Genomic DNA, 13316 nt, shown 5'->3' with positions numbered 1-13316 from the left:
AAAGAAAGTGTTACCCGGCTAAGAATACTAAGGAAAGAAAGTGTTTATGTTTTAATTCTGCTATGAAATCGTTTCTTTATACGTATTTTGCATGTTTCGATTGGCTTTGTGTCACCTGATACCAAGGTTGATAATGGCTCGGGTAAGTGAATTTAATTTTGTCGATTTTCCTTTTCCACCCGCGCAGCACATCCCTAGTCCTTCATTTTTAAATATTAGGGCTCTCTAATACATGCATAATTTTTCCATATTTCCAACGACCACGCTTGGATGAAAACTGTAATCATAATTAGCATCGTAATGGAATGCACCAAAAATTAAACCAGCGTGCAATGTTCATCTTGATCGAACAGTGCGTACTCGAACGTTTTCCAATCTCTCTTCCCGTTGAACGCCTGTTTCAGACGAACGGGCTTCAGCAGTGCGAACTCGAACGTCTTTCAGTCTTGCTTCGCGTTACTCGTCTGTTTCAGAAGAACGGCTTGAGCAGTGCGTACTCGAACATTTCCCGGTCTTGCCTTCCTTTGCTCGTTTGTTTCATATGAATCGGTTTGAGCAGTGCGTACTCACATGTTTTCCAGTGTTGCTTCCTGTTACTTATTTGTGTCTGAATCTCTTGATGCTTTTGTCTTTCGTGCTTGAGGTGTAGATCGAACAAGCGATTTTCGTTTTGGTTGCATAATTGATTTCACAGTGAAAGTAATGCTTTGTGACTACTATTACCAATTCTCTTTCGAAAAGCAAAGAACGCGTGCTGCAATTATACGCATGTTAATGCGTGAAAAATTAAATATTTTACGCTTTCTTGAACAATAAAGCACTTTAAAATATTTTAATTTGGGCAACGGCAACACATTTCTTTTAAACAGCCGAGTTTATTTATTGAATTCGTGGCATTGTGACTTTGGCAAGCGTCCTTGAACTGCACTACTATGTATTTCCTACTCTGGACTGTTAACTCAGCTCTGCCGTTGCATGACATGGCAGACGAAGATTAATTATCTTATTTAATTATTCATGAAATTTGGTGTCTTTCATCTAAGTTTAATAAGTAAAGACCCAGCCAATCCGATGTCATTACTTGCTCACGTGACCACGGTCATTTCTCCTTCTAGACTTTCGACTGTTCGTCTTGGACTTAGCTTAGGTATCAGTCTACCTCCAGGCTCACAGTGGAACACTACTTCAAGATAGCCGGAACACGTCGTGCATTAGGTGCACGACAGTCGCGGCATATCAACGGTAGTTGGAGTTCTATAAATTCGAGACAAATTAATAGCCTTGTGTTTTCCCGAGTGGCAACACAATTTTTTATATCGCCGAGTTTTCTGATCAAATTTGAACGTGTATATCTTACGCTTTGCAGAGCGGAAACGCAAAGTTTTTAAATTGTTGGGTTTAAATCAAAATTTTATTAAATTAGCGTAAAATATATGTATCTAAAAAGTGCGACTTCACGGGATGGTTTTTGAGAAACCTTATGTAGACAGTGACTTTCCTCTTGTTTTGAAGGTCAAGTGTCACAGGTTTCATAAAGATCAGAATTAAACTGTAGATTTGTATGCAATACAAACAAGCATTTGTTTTTATAGAGAGAGATAAAGCATAACTTACGTGACACGTAGACTGAAATCCTTTACTGTTTTTCACGCATATTTGAGTTTGTTCATTGAAAGAGCAGTTAGTTTTAGGCTGGATTGTGACATCAACTTGCTTCAGAGCATCGTTGGAGCCAGTACCTATGTTTCATAAAGAAAGTAAAATTTTATATATGTCATAATTGATATAACTCAGAAAACATATTAATATATAAATTATTCTCTTTAATTTAATGAAAGAAAGGTACTTGAATTATTAGCGATAGATATGACATATCGCTCAAACGCTTACATGCAGTTACTAACCATTGTAGTTATTTATATTAATCACTCGAGCTTTCACGTTTAGCCCTGTCTTAGTGTAGTGTTTAGTAAGTGTGATTTCACTGTTTAAAGCTCAAAGTGAAAATACTAAATTTTATAGAAACTAAAATTTTAAATAAACTCACGAATTATAAAATGGGCATCTAACCCAACAACCAGTCAAAATATCCCTGCTCTGTTAACAATGTGTCAATCATCAAGATTCAAACAATCTGACTTCAGTTTGGGTTTAGTGAAGATAATTGACGGTGGTCAAATCAAATATGTTTCTGAGTAGGGTTCCTCATACTACCGTTACGTTTCATTTATTATAAGTTATTAAAATGGATTTTTATCTTTGTGATGGAAGATGAAAATCATGCATAAAGAGGTATTAAAATTTTTTCTTAGTTATTGAAATTTTAAAATGTAAATGTACTTGCATATGTTAAAAATTTTTGTACGAATTTCAACCTAAAACAGCTTTACTAAAAGATTCCTGAAAATATTCAGCACAAAGCAGAATATACCTTATAAAGTATTTTCTCCCTCCTTCCAGCATGCTTTCATGGTGAAACTGTAGCACACTTGGCGCGTATTCGAGAGGTCCAGGTTCGAGTTCCGGCGAGGGCACTGCACATTTTGCATATCTCCTGCTTCAAAATAACCTAATGACACTACATTGGCACCCGAACTAAAAGGTGATGGACAATAATTCGTCACCACCAGGATTTGGTGATTAAGTCCTCTAATCCCCAGTCGCCTTTAAAAGGGAGAAGTACGCAAGGTGTTTTTTCCAGCATGCCTTCATGGTGTAACGGTAGCACTCTCGGTGTGTATTCGAAAGGTCCAGGTTCGAGTCCCGACCAAGTCATCGCACGTCTCCTACTTCAAAAAAAACGTAATGACTCGAAAACCAAAAATGTTAAAAAAACCTGAGTTTTGTTAAGCATGCGTACGTCTTAGTTGAGATAGACGAACTGCCCTGAAATCTTTTAATGGGTCGTATTATTTAGAGAAAAGGAAATAGTTCTCTATTAAATATCAAGATACCGAAAGAACAGGCTGTAAAGCATTAAACTCGAATCTTATCAAGAAATATTTTGACCGTCACTGACTGAGAAATTTCAGGTACTCAAAAATTTAAACTTTGGTGTAAATATAAAATACGTTAAAATATAAAGAATATAAAATACGTTTTATAACTAAGAGTCTAATTTTAACAGCCATTATATGAAAAGTCATGAAATTTAAAGCTTATGTCAAAAATCAACACTACATAGAATCGACACGATAAAACCAAAATGTTGATTACTGATGCAATATTTAGTAAGAAAATTAATGCATATTGGTCACCTTCATAATGTCGTTAGAGACATAGAATCAACACTGTGTAGGGTTTGACAGGTACAGGTACAGGTTGAAATGTAATAGGGCATCCAATGTTTCCTATAAGTAAATGAGTGTAGCCCTATTACACTTCCATTTTTACTAATTTAAAATGTTGTAGAGACATTAGGTATATTTTTGGAAGCAGAAAAGATGAAAAATAGCAACTGCCTTTGCCGGGAATCGAACCACGGACCTCTGGAATACCGGCCCAGCTTGCAGAACCACTACACCACGAAGGCACGCTAGGAAAGTGGGAGAAATACCTTATAATGTAATAGATAAATAACAGTTTACAGTTGGTGGTTTTGCACTTACTTTGGAGTCATTTCCTGAATTTGGGAGTACAAATTTTGTTACAAACACATTATTTGTTTTTCAGTTTGTAATGTTTGACACAGATATATCATGGGCATAGTGTAAAGACGGACACAGGCATAAGACTGACAGACACTACGTAGAACTCATATCAACATAAAATCGACACGGCGTGAATCACCATCGATAGAGGATCAACATTGCATAAAGACTCTATTATATGACTGACAGAGAATAGAACAGATATTAACGTATTATATATATTGTGATAGCATAGCAATGACTATAAATAGAAAAAAAATTATAATAAGCAGATGGATCGACAATGACATTAGAATGGACAATGACAGCATTAAAACCAGGTTTTGATACGTCGTTTGTCGATCGTCTGCCGGAAAAACAAAAGTTGCCGTTTCTCTGTCCCATTTTGTAAATTAAGCTACACTAAACGAAAAATTTGTTACCTCTTGTCTCTCCCCATCCAGTAGCGTAGCAGCGAGTTCCAGGCTGCAGATCCCATCCCAGAGAAGGCAAACAGACTGGACGTACGGCATCGTTGAACTGCACTGGAGCTGAAAGTTTTAGTAGGGCAATGTCGTGGTTCATGTCGATGCTTCCCTTCAACTTTAAATAAATAAATAATACCAGACATGGAATTGATTTCTTAATAGCAAATGTTTTTAATACTGCACCTTTACCAACATGAAAATTCCTTGTCGAGGAGAGAGAAGTACCTTAAAAGCATTAAGGATTAAAATTTGTCAAAGAAAACACTCTATAAATGCTACATAATGTTCTTTCCGATATTTTTATTTTACCAAAAACACAGCATATTTGTTTTCTTTTTGTTATCTTAAATATGTTTTACAAGCATTTTATCTTTGATAAGTACCTTTGATTTAAAGATACTAGTCTTTTAGCGGATCTAGGATTTGAGGAAATATTTGATTAATGTAAGGTTGATTACATTTTTTTCAAACAGTGACTTATCCGTTTTCTTTGTAAGGCAGAAAAATAGCTCGTAGAGTAATCTGCGTTAAAAAAACTGCTAGTTTGTTAATCTTCTTAATTAAAACTCATCTTAAGTACTCAAACAGTCTCCTGTAACCTATTAAATACCTCTCAGCTATTAATCTTATTCTTTGTAGTTCTAAATAAAAACTCTATTTGCTGGTTTAGCTGCCTAATTTAATCTACAAGACTGTAAAATCAAATCATAACCGACACAAAGATAAAGAGCTTACAAAAGAACTTAAAAGATAAGAAATTAAAATTTTATATTGAGCAAAAATTTTAGAATAAATCCTAAAATAAACAGTAAAATAAATACAGCACAAACTGCAAGAGCAAGAAAACTTCAAAGCGCCCAGTATCTATTACTTCTTCATCACAAACACAACAGCCCTTAATACAGGCCTTGACTTCCTAAACCACACGCTCCTTCCAGCGTCTTTTCTCTGCAGCTTCTTCTCACCACTTTTTTTATTTTCAAAGTTTTTAAGTCTTTTTTCAGTGTCATCTAACCAACTAGTAAGTGGTCTTCCTTTACCTCGGGATATCTCAGGTTTTTTGCATGTCAAGATCTAAGTGGAATTATCTTCAGCGATTCTCCAAACAAGGCCCAGAACCTTTACAGCCTTTTCCTGTTTCTGTGGTATTTAAAAGACATACGATACGATAATTTGTTTCAGTCTTAAGAGTTCTCGTACATTTGATGTTACCAAAGAACTCAAGACTCTACAAAAGTTATTTTAATCATTTAAAATGAATAACATAACCATTTGAACCGATCGCTTGTTATTGCAAAGTGCATGAAAAGATGCAAAGTTTTAATTTATTCCATCATCTCTGCTTGTTATTTATTCATTATTTATTTATTTATTTTGCTATAGAATAGAGAAATCAAATGTTCATGCATAACTAAAAATTTAAACAATTGATTCTTTTGAATTTTACTAGAATTCTATGGTATAAATTAGGCTTTTTTTTTTTACTATTACTCATATACGTTTTTCAGTAGCAGCTTAACGCAATTCTTTTAAGAACGCGCTAACTGGTGGATTAATAAATTGCATTAGGCGGTAGTTTTCTCTGTATCTGCTTTCTCTTGGCATTGTCAGTCAAAAATAACAAATATTCATTATAAGAAGGAAACATTTTCCTTACCGTATCTCCCGTCTTTTCGGGCCAAATGATGATTCTTTCCCCGTAGCGCACTTGCTCATGCGGATCCTTAAAATATTTGTGGTGCTTTCCCACGTGTATCCTCCAGTTTTCAGCAAACGGGTTTCTGCATTATTCAGAATATAATAGTAGTAATAATAATAATTATAAAAAAAAAAAAAAAAAAAAAAAAAAAATCTGAAATTTTTCAGATTTTAAATTACGTCCAAAGGGGCGTTTTTTTAACGTTTTGAGTGTTACCTTTATTTATTAAATATCATGTTCTTTGCACTTAAACCATAAAATTCAGTTCAAGAGCAATATCGCAAAATAATGTTAAATTAAGCATATCTTTAGAATTTCCGATATACACAGTATCGCGAGCTGGAGATAAAAGTATTTTTTTTTCTATATAACGTTGCCATTTCTCGCTTTTAAAGCATTGAGTTTGTAAATCAAAAATTCGTTAAAGTTTTACAAAATATAAAATCTATAATAAAACAAATTCCAAATTTGGGATTTCAGATGCCCATATTCGCAGTAGGATTTCGTCATTCAAACTTCGATGGCTCTATGTACCATTGTTTTATCACAATGCGAGAAATAGACAATCATTTATGCAGATTTTTCATTATTTAATTTCTTTAAATATAATGCAGGACTCTAACATTTTGTGGCAACAGTTTGAAAAGTGAACGACGTTTATAGGAGTCCGACGCAAAATCGCAAAACGAAAACAATAGTCCTTCAGGGACAAAGCCCCTTTGGACTAATAAACGTATTACTAGAATTGCATTGCATTGCATAATATAATCTGTTTCTTTAAAAAAGGCAAATTCGAAGTCTTTAGGGAATTTGCTCATATATGAACCGCATTTATTTTATCATTTACTTTCTGCACCTCATTTCTTATTTTAGTTCGAGTCAGCCTTCATTCCTGATCTTTTCAGGAAAAGAAACAAGGCAAAAGAAAATGAGGTGAAAAAATTTAATAATTAAAGGGACGCCACCATCTTTTCACAGCTGTTGTTTACTATGGTGCGAGGCAAGATGGGAGAAGAAGAATTATGAAATACTTTTATAAGAATTATAAAACTTTGTAATTAAGAACTGTAAAATACTTTATACTGTAAGATGAAACAACCTAAGATATTATATGAAATGGCAGAACTTGATTTTTAAGAATTTCTACGGTTGCAAGCTAAGACTGAAGGAAAGAAATTACCTTAAATTGCCTAGTTTAAAATAACAGACTGTAAGATAAAACGAGTTAAGATATTGTATGAAATGGCAGAACTTTATTAAGAATTTCTATCGCAGATAACTTAAATTGATAACAGAATGATATTCAAATTAATTTATTAAATTCGGTATTTGTTCCTTTCCGATCAGAATATAATTTGAGACGAAAAAAATTCTTTGGAAAGAGTTATTGGATGTCTAAGTGTACGCAGTTGCAAGGATAAGATGAAGTTAAATATAAAAATATTAACGACTTCATTAACACAGCAGTAAGATTAATGACACGCATTTCGACAATTCTCCCATTCATACTTTAGAGATGTAAAATTTGTACGGCTTATCACAAAAAAAATGGATAGGTTGTAGAGTCATTAGGTTAATTGGAAAAGCCGGAGAGATGAAAAATGAGCAATCGCCTTCGCCGGGAATCGAACCACGGACCTCTGGAATACCGGCCCAGCGTGCAGAACCACTACACCACGAAGGCATGCTAAGAAGGCGGGAGAAATACCTTATATACTCCCCCTTTTAAAGGGCGACTGAGGTTTTAGGGGACCCAATCGCCAAATCCTGGGTGTGAAGAATCCTGATCCAACACCCCTTTAGTTCAGGCGCCATTGTAGAGTCATTAGGTTAATTGGAAAAGCCGGAAAGTTGGAAAATGAGCAATCGCCTTCGCCGGAAATCGAACCACGGACCTCTGGAATACCGGCCCAGCGTGCAGAACCACAACACCACGACGGCACGCTAGAAAGGCGGGAGATATACCTTATAAGGTTAAAAGAGAAAAGTTAATCAAACCTATAAAAACAGTATTGAAAGTGTCTATTGAATATAACATAAAGGTGGAAAAATCTCTCGATATGGATGGATTGATACTAATGTGTCTTTCCATCTGTTTCAACAAACTATTCTCTTAAATAGGAATTTTTTCACTACGCCATCCAAAACCATTTATTAGTTAACTTGTGTCAATAAATTTTTAAACTGTGAATAGAACTTGTGTTAAAATTTTATTCATTAATTCAAGTTTAGCTTAATAGGATTCCAGTTAATTTATGAATTAATATAATCTCGGAATTCCATGCAAGATAACTCATAAATCCCTGCAACATATTATGATGGCAATTCTAAAAGACGTTTTAAGCTATGATGGCATGCATACTTAGCATACTATATACCAAATTAATTTTATATCTTTAATATAGCATACAAATTAATTTAGTTAAAATTTCATTTTAAAATTCGTAAATAAAAGTATTATAAGCTACTTCTGGAAGATTATGATATTTTTTACGTTGTTAATCTAAAGCTACTTTATTCTTCAAAGAAACAAGAAAAATTTTTAAATGAGAACTGAAACTACCTTTTTTAGATTTATTTATCTCAGAAAAGGTAAAGTTGGATAAATTTAGGGGCCCTTATCTCTTATTTAAATGAAATTGCCTTAAAATTGTTGCAGCAGTTTTAAATCTTGACCCAGTCACGATGCAAATAGTATCGATAATATTAAACTCATTGTAACTGCAATTTCTGTATTCTGTTTCTGGCTATTTGAACTGGAAAATAGTATTTTATGGTGTCTGTATTCTGTTATAAAAATTTCATTCAGTTTTGACATCAGTTTAAAATTAAATTTATCAGACCTACTGACTTTACTTTATAAACTAATCTAATTAATAATCTTAATAATGAAATGTGATTTTCTTTACCCCTTGAAACAATGGGCAGCTGTGAGAACCCACTGTGCATTGATGAGAGATCCTCCGCAGGAGTGGCTGCTACCATAGGTGTATCGATTTTGCAATGACACTTGCCATGGCCAGCTGCCAGGGATTGCTTCCTTTCCCCCTACGATGCGATCTGGGCTCCCAAACACGGTATCTGGCTTAATAATGGGTTTTCCACATTCTGATTCAACTAAAGGCAGATCTGTAAAGAAAAAATTTTAAACGCTTTGTAAAAATTATTCTCAGAGTTTTACTAAGAGTTCGATTTAAGCTATGTGTGATATATCCGTCGTGAGGTGGGTAAGGCGGGTTCCGTATTTAACATGAACGGTATGTTTGCATTTTCATATAGCATACGTACGATCAGAATAAAAACTTTATTATAACACGAGCAAAATAAACAGATATAATTTACATAAATTTAGTAGCATAATATTTTGCTGGCGTACAGAGTGTAACGTATATTATTGTGACATTATCTTCTTGTTCTATAATCTTGACTCTATGTTCCGAGGCGAGAAAGACAAAAAAACCACACCATTCGGCTGAAGTGCCAATGCGTTATGCTCATAAAATCACCCAGCCCTTATTTCAAATACTCGCTCAAGACCAGAAAATCATGCAAATTTAATGGCAGGTAGTAATTAGATTAATCTTAGCTTAAGATTATATGAGTTTTAGCCATTTCTCGCTTGTATCTTGTGGGATTCTCACTTGTATATTTCTTAATTACTGTAGAAAGTGAAGAATCTTAAGAACTGAGCGAATAATCGTTTGAAACAACAAGCACAAAGGGTAAAGTAACCCTTTATTATTCAGATAAAAGTTAACAGAACTCCGTCTTTGACTTTTACAATAAAGCCGAACCCTCGGGCTTTGAACTTAAGATATAAGAACTAAAACTAATCTATACTAAAGAGATATAGCCGAAGCTATCAAGATTCTAACCGAGTTGGCCCCTTAAACACGAGATGACTGCGAAGCTATCAAGGGCCTGAGTACGGCCGACCGTAAGAACAGCTTTAAGTGAGCGTAGCCAAAAAGGCAAACGCGCGCAAATCAGAAAATCTTGATTCTCTCTAACTCAACAGGTAGAACTTCGCGGCTAAATACCGCTCTTCCTCATTATATACTCAGAATGATTCTAACACTACGTTCTGGCCGGAAGTAGTAAGTTGAAGTTAAGAATTTGACAGGAAAGGAACTTAAAATTTAACTGTTAATAAAACTAACATAATCCTTACAATCTTACTGAGGTCATAAACGCTAAAGTTAGTCAACTTCTGTGCCGTGGAAATTGCATTATGGAATCTGCAACCGTGTGTCGTAGTTTTGAATTTAGGTAAATAATGTTATTGTTGAGATTATTGTATTTGAATCTTAGCAGTCAGGTCAAGTAGCTTTGTTTCGTAACTCTTAAAAGTAAGTCCGTCGTTTTGGTTTGCTTAAGTTGCAACCACCAGTAGTGAATAACAAAATATTTCTTTTATTTGTGCTTGTGTTGATAATGTAATAGTTTTCCAGGGAGATTATCTACAATCAGTATAGACAATTTGTATTACTGTTAATAGCTGCTAGGTTGAATATCCAAGCTAAGTTTAATTTTACAGCATAGAACTGATATCTTTACTAATGATTCCGAAGAGTATTTTTAATAGGAAATACCTTAGAAATAAATGGAGGGTTCTAAATCTTTTTCTGTAAATTAAGAACTCTAAACAGGCAAGATTTCCTTACTTTAGGACAGCTTTGATATCAAACGAACCGTATATCTGATGCAGACGATTTTATTGTTAGTAATTATTAATATACTTTGGTGTGTTTATCACAGTTATTTATTGAATTAAAAGCACCAACAAATTTTATAATTAATTATTTTGAAATTAGAAAATCTTACAGCGGAGCGTTTCCAGTTTTGGAACAGTACATTATTATATACTATGGTTCTAAAATGTTTGTCATCCGAGCTGTCTATGTGGGCTGACAGACACTCACATTACTCTGTATTGATATTCAACGTAGCATAAGATTAATTTATCTTTCAAATAGTTAATATTGTTTCATAACAAATTGAGATGTTTGAAATGAATAACTAAGTTTCTTAATATTTATATAATACACTTGTAATGCATTATTTGATTAATTACGCATCTAATTCAAGTGATTTATGACGCGCTTAATTGATATTTTTAATAAATATATTGTTAAGGATTTTGTATATATGTAAATAGCTTTAGTGAAATTATATGTGAAATTGTAACATTTTTTGTAAAACGTATCATGAAATGCTTGAAAGAGACAAAGCTCTACTGAAAAAATAAGATTATAAGCCTAATCTATTTATCATAATACTGAGTAAATGGCTATCTCGCTAAATTGGTGAGATATCGCCAAGCTGGCGACAGTTTCAAGGACTACTTTTATCTCCAATTATCGCGAGAAATTGCCAAAAGTCGCCAATCTTGGTGACCATTTGGCGATTTTTTGGTCCGGTCGCTGTGTAACTGTAAAGGCCCAATCACATTATGTTTCGGCTACGAGGGATTTGACGTCGAAAGGGACAAATCTCAGAACCTCACATTTCGAGGAAACCCAGATAGCTAGGTTACAATTTTCACTTACTACAAGGACTTATCATATACTCTGGCCAATGTCACACTTCAAAAAAACACTCAGGCAGAAAGCAACTGACACATGGCAAAATGAATGGAATATCAGCAATACAGGAAGAAGGACAGCTTATTTCATTCCAAAGGTGCATCTTGAACGCAATATAGGGAATTCACTGTTAATCCGATTTGTCTCAGGGCATGGCCCGTTTCTTTAGTACTTTGAAAGATTCAGAATTACAGAAACAGATAATTGTGTTTGTGGTAATATAGGCAGCCCGGATCATTATCTCACAGACTGCCCACTCACAGAGCAGTATCACGTTCATTTACCAGAGCTTAATAGACAAGCCTATTGTAAATTTATAATTAAACAAAAATATCTTGTGGAAAAAATAACAAAAATCATGGACAAACTATCTGCGTTAGGCACCGATCTTTGCCAAATAGCTTAGTAACACTGACTATGTTCATGTAATTATGTGCTTGAAAAAAACACCTGCAAGTGAATACACTATCACTCAATTGTCTATTTGCGTGAATATAATAATAAAAGTCATGCACATACCTTCTGCCTTAGGCTTGATCAGTGCCAAACTGTTCAAAATTGCTGAATATGTACTTACATGCTTGAGAATACATTTGAGAATTACTGCATAACTATGTGTAATATTTATCAGAATTACTAGCAGTAGCACTGAATTAGTATTGTAATGTATAATAATTGTATAATTGGTAATGTAAATAGTATTGTAATGTATAATAATTGTATAATTGGTAATGTAATTAGTATTGTAATGTATAATAATTGTATAATTGGTAATGTAATTAGTATTGTAATGTATAATAATTGTATAATTGGTAATGTTTCTATTATTCATCGTAACATACACTGTAAAGTTTATGTGTGTACTGCATAATTAGTATTATAATGTATTGAAATTGCATAATTAGTACTCTAATGTATAATTGGTAATGTATGAATTGTATAAATCAGTATCGTAATATATAGTGCATGCTGCAAAATTAGTTTTTAAATGTATTATAATTGAATCATTAGTATCGTAACGTATTGTAAAAGTAGCATGTTAAAAAAGCCCCTGTATGGCCATGTACTTATATTTTTCTCAGATATCAACAAACACTGGGACCCGGGCAGTTGGACGGCAGCGAACCCCATTGGGGCTCTGGATAATGGCGGACGTGGTGCTGTACTGATTAAACATTAAGGTAAAGGGACAGTGCCCACGTCCTCCGTCACTTATCACTTATCACTTACTACAAGGACTTGAATGCCAAACAGCAATTGATTATCTCTCAGATTAGGATCACGTGATCTTTCAGAAGCAGAACTTTCGTCTGATTGGTTGGTCTCTACGAGTGACAGAGCTGCAGCCGAAACATTTTCAGCAAGGTTTCCAAACATCCCGCGTAGCCGGTACATCACTTCCATAGCTAGGCGGGTCTTCACTTCCAGCGTGGTTCTTTTTTCTAGGAATCGTCCCGCTTAAACCAATGCTACCAGAATCTTATTTCTCAAAAAAGTCCCGTATAGCAGGGACCGTCGCTAGATATGATAACCTCTTAACAGGTATTGTGAATAAATAAATGTAATTGATCCCTATATGTAACTAGAAGGCATATGAGTTCTGGCCATCAAAGAACATTTTCAAGAAACAGATGTTAATGTCTGTTTTTACCTAGCAGAGTTTATTCGGATAGCTATATTGTAGCAACAGACATCAACATCCGTTTCGTGCTCAATGTTCTTAACACTATTACTTGGCTGGGAACACTATATTTAGATCTTAACACTATATTTAGACATGTGTCCTTCTTTAATGCTTCATATCTTTCCCTCCTATCGTTAAGTACAATAAGCATAATCATCTCTGTTTTTGCATTATAGTTTTCACGAAAAGCTTAAAAGTTGATGTGTGGTTTAATTTGAAAGAAATCATAAT

General features: G+C 34.2%; 1 protein-coding gene across 1 annotated transcript in view; it reads right to left on the bottom strand.

Annotated features, from left to right (window-relative positions):
- Positions 1-13316, bottom strand: part of LOC118196531 (chymotrypsin-like elastase family member 2A) — a 50588-nt gene that overhangs the window by 1905 nt on the left and 35367 nt on the right. The window contains exons 5-8 of the mRNA XM_085810525.1: positions 8726-8945; positions 5775-5898; positions 4073-4232; positions 1615-1739 (exon numbers count right to left, since the gene is read on the bottom strand). Of these exons, the coding sequence (XP_085666651.1) occupies positions 1615-1739; positions 4073-4232; positions 5775-5898; positions 8726-8945 (629 nt within the window). The remainder of the gene's footprint in view (positions 1-1614; positions 1740-4072; positions 4233-5774; positions 5899-8725; positions 8946-13316) is intronic.

The sequence above is a fragment of the Stegodyphus dumicola genome, chromosome 2 (genome assembly GCF_044657685.1).
Source record: "Stegodyphus dumicola isolate Sdum_Otavi_A_Nest chromosome 2, ASM4465768v1".
Lineage (NCBI taxonomy): Eukaryota > Metazoa > Arthropoda > Arachnida > Araneae > Eresidae > Stegodyphus > Stegodyphus dumicola.
This window is presented reverse-complemented; position numbering and strand designations above follow the sequence as displayed.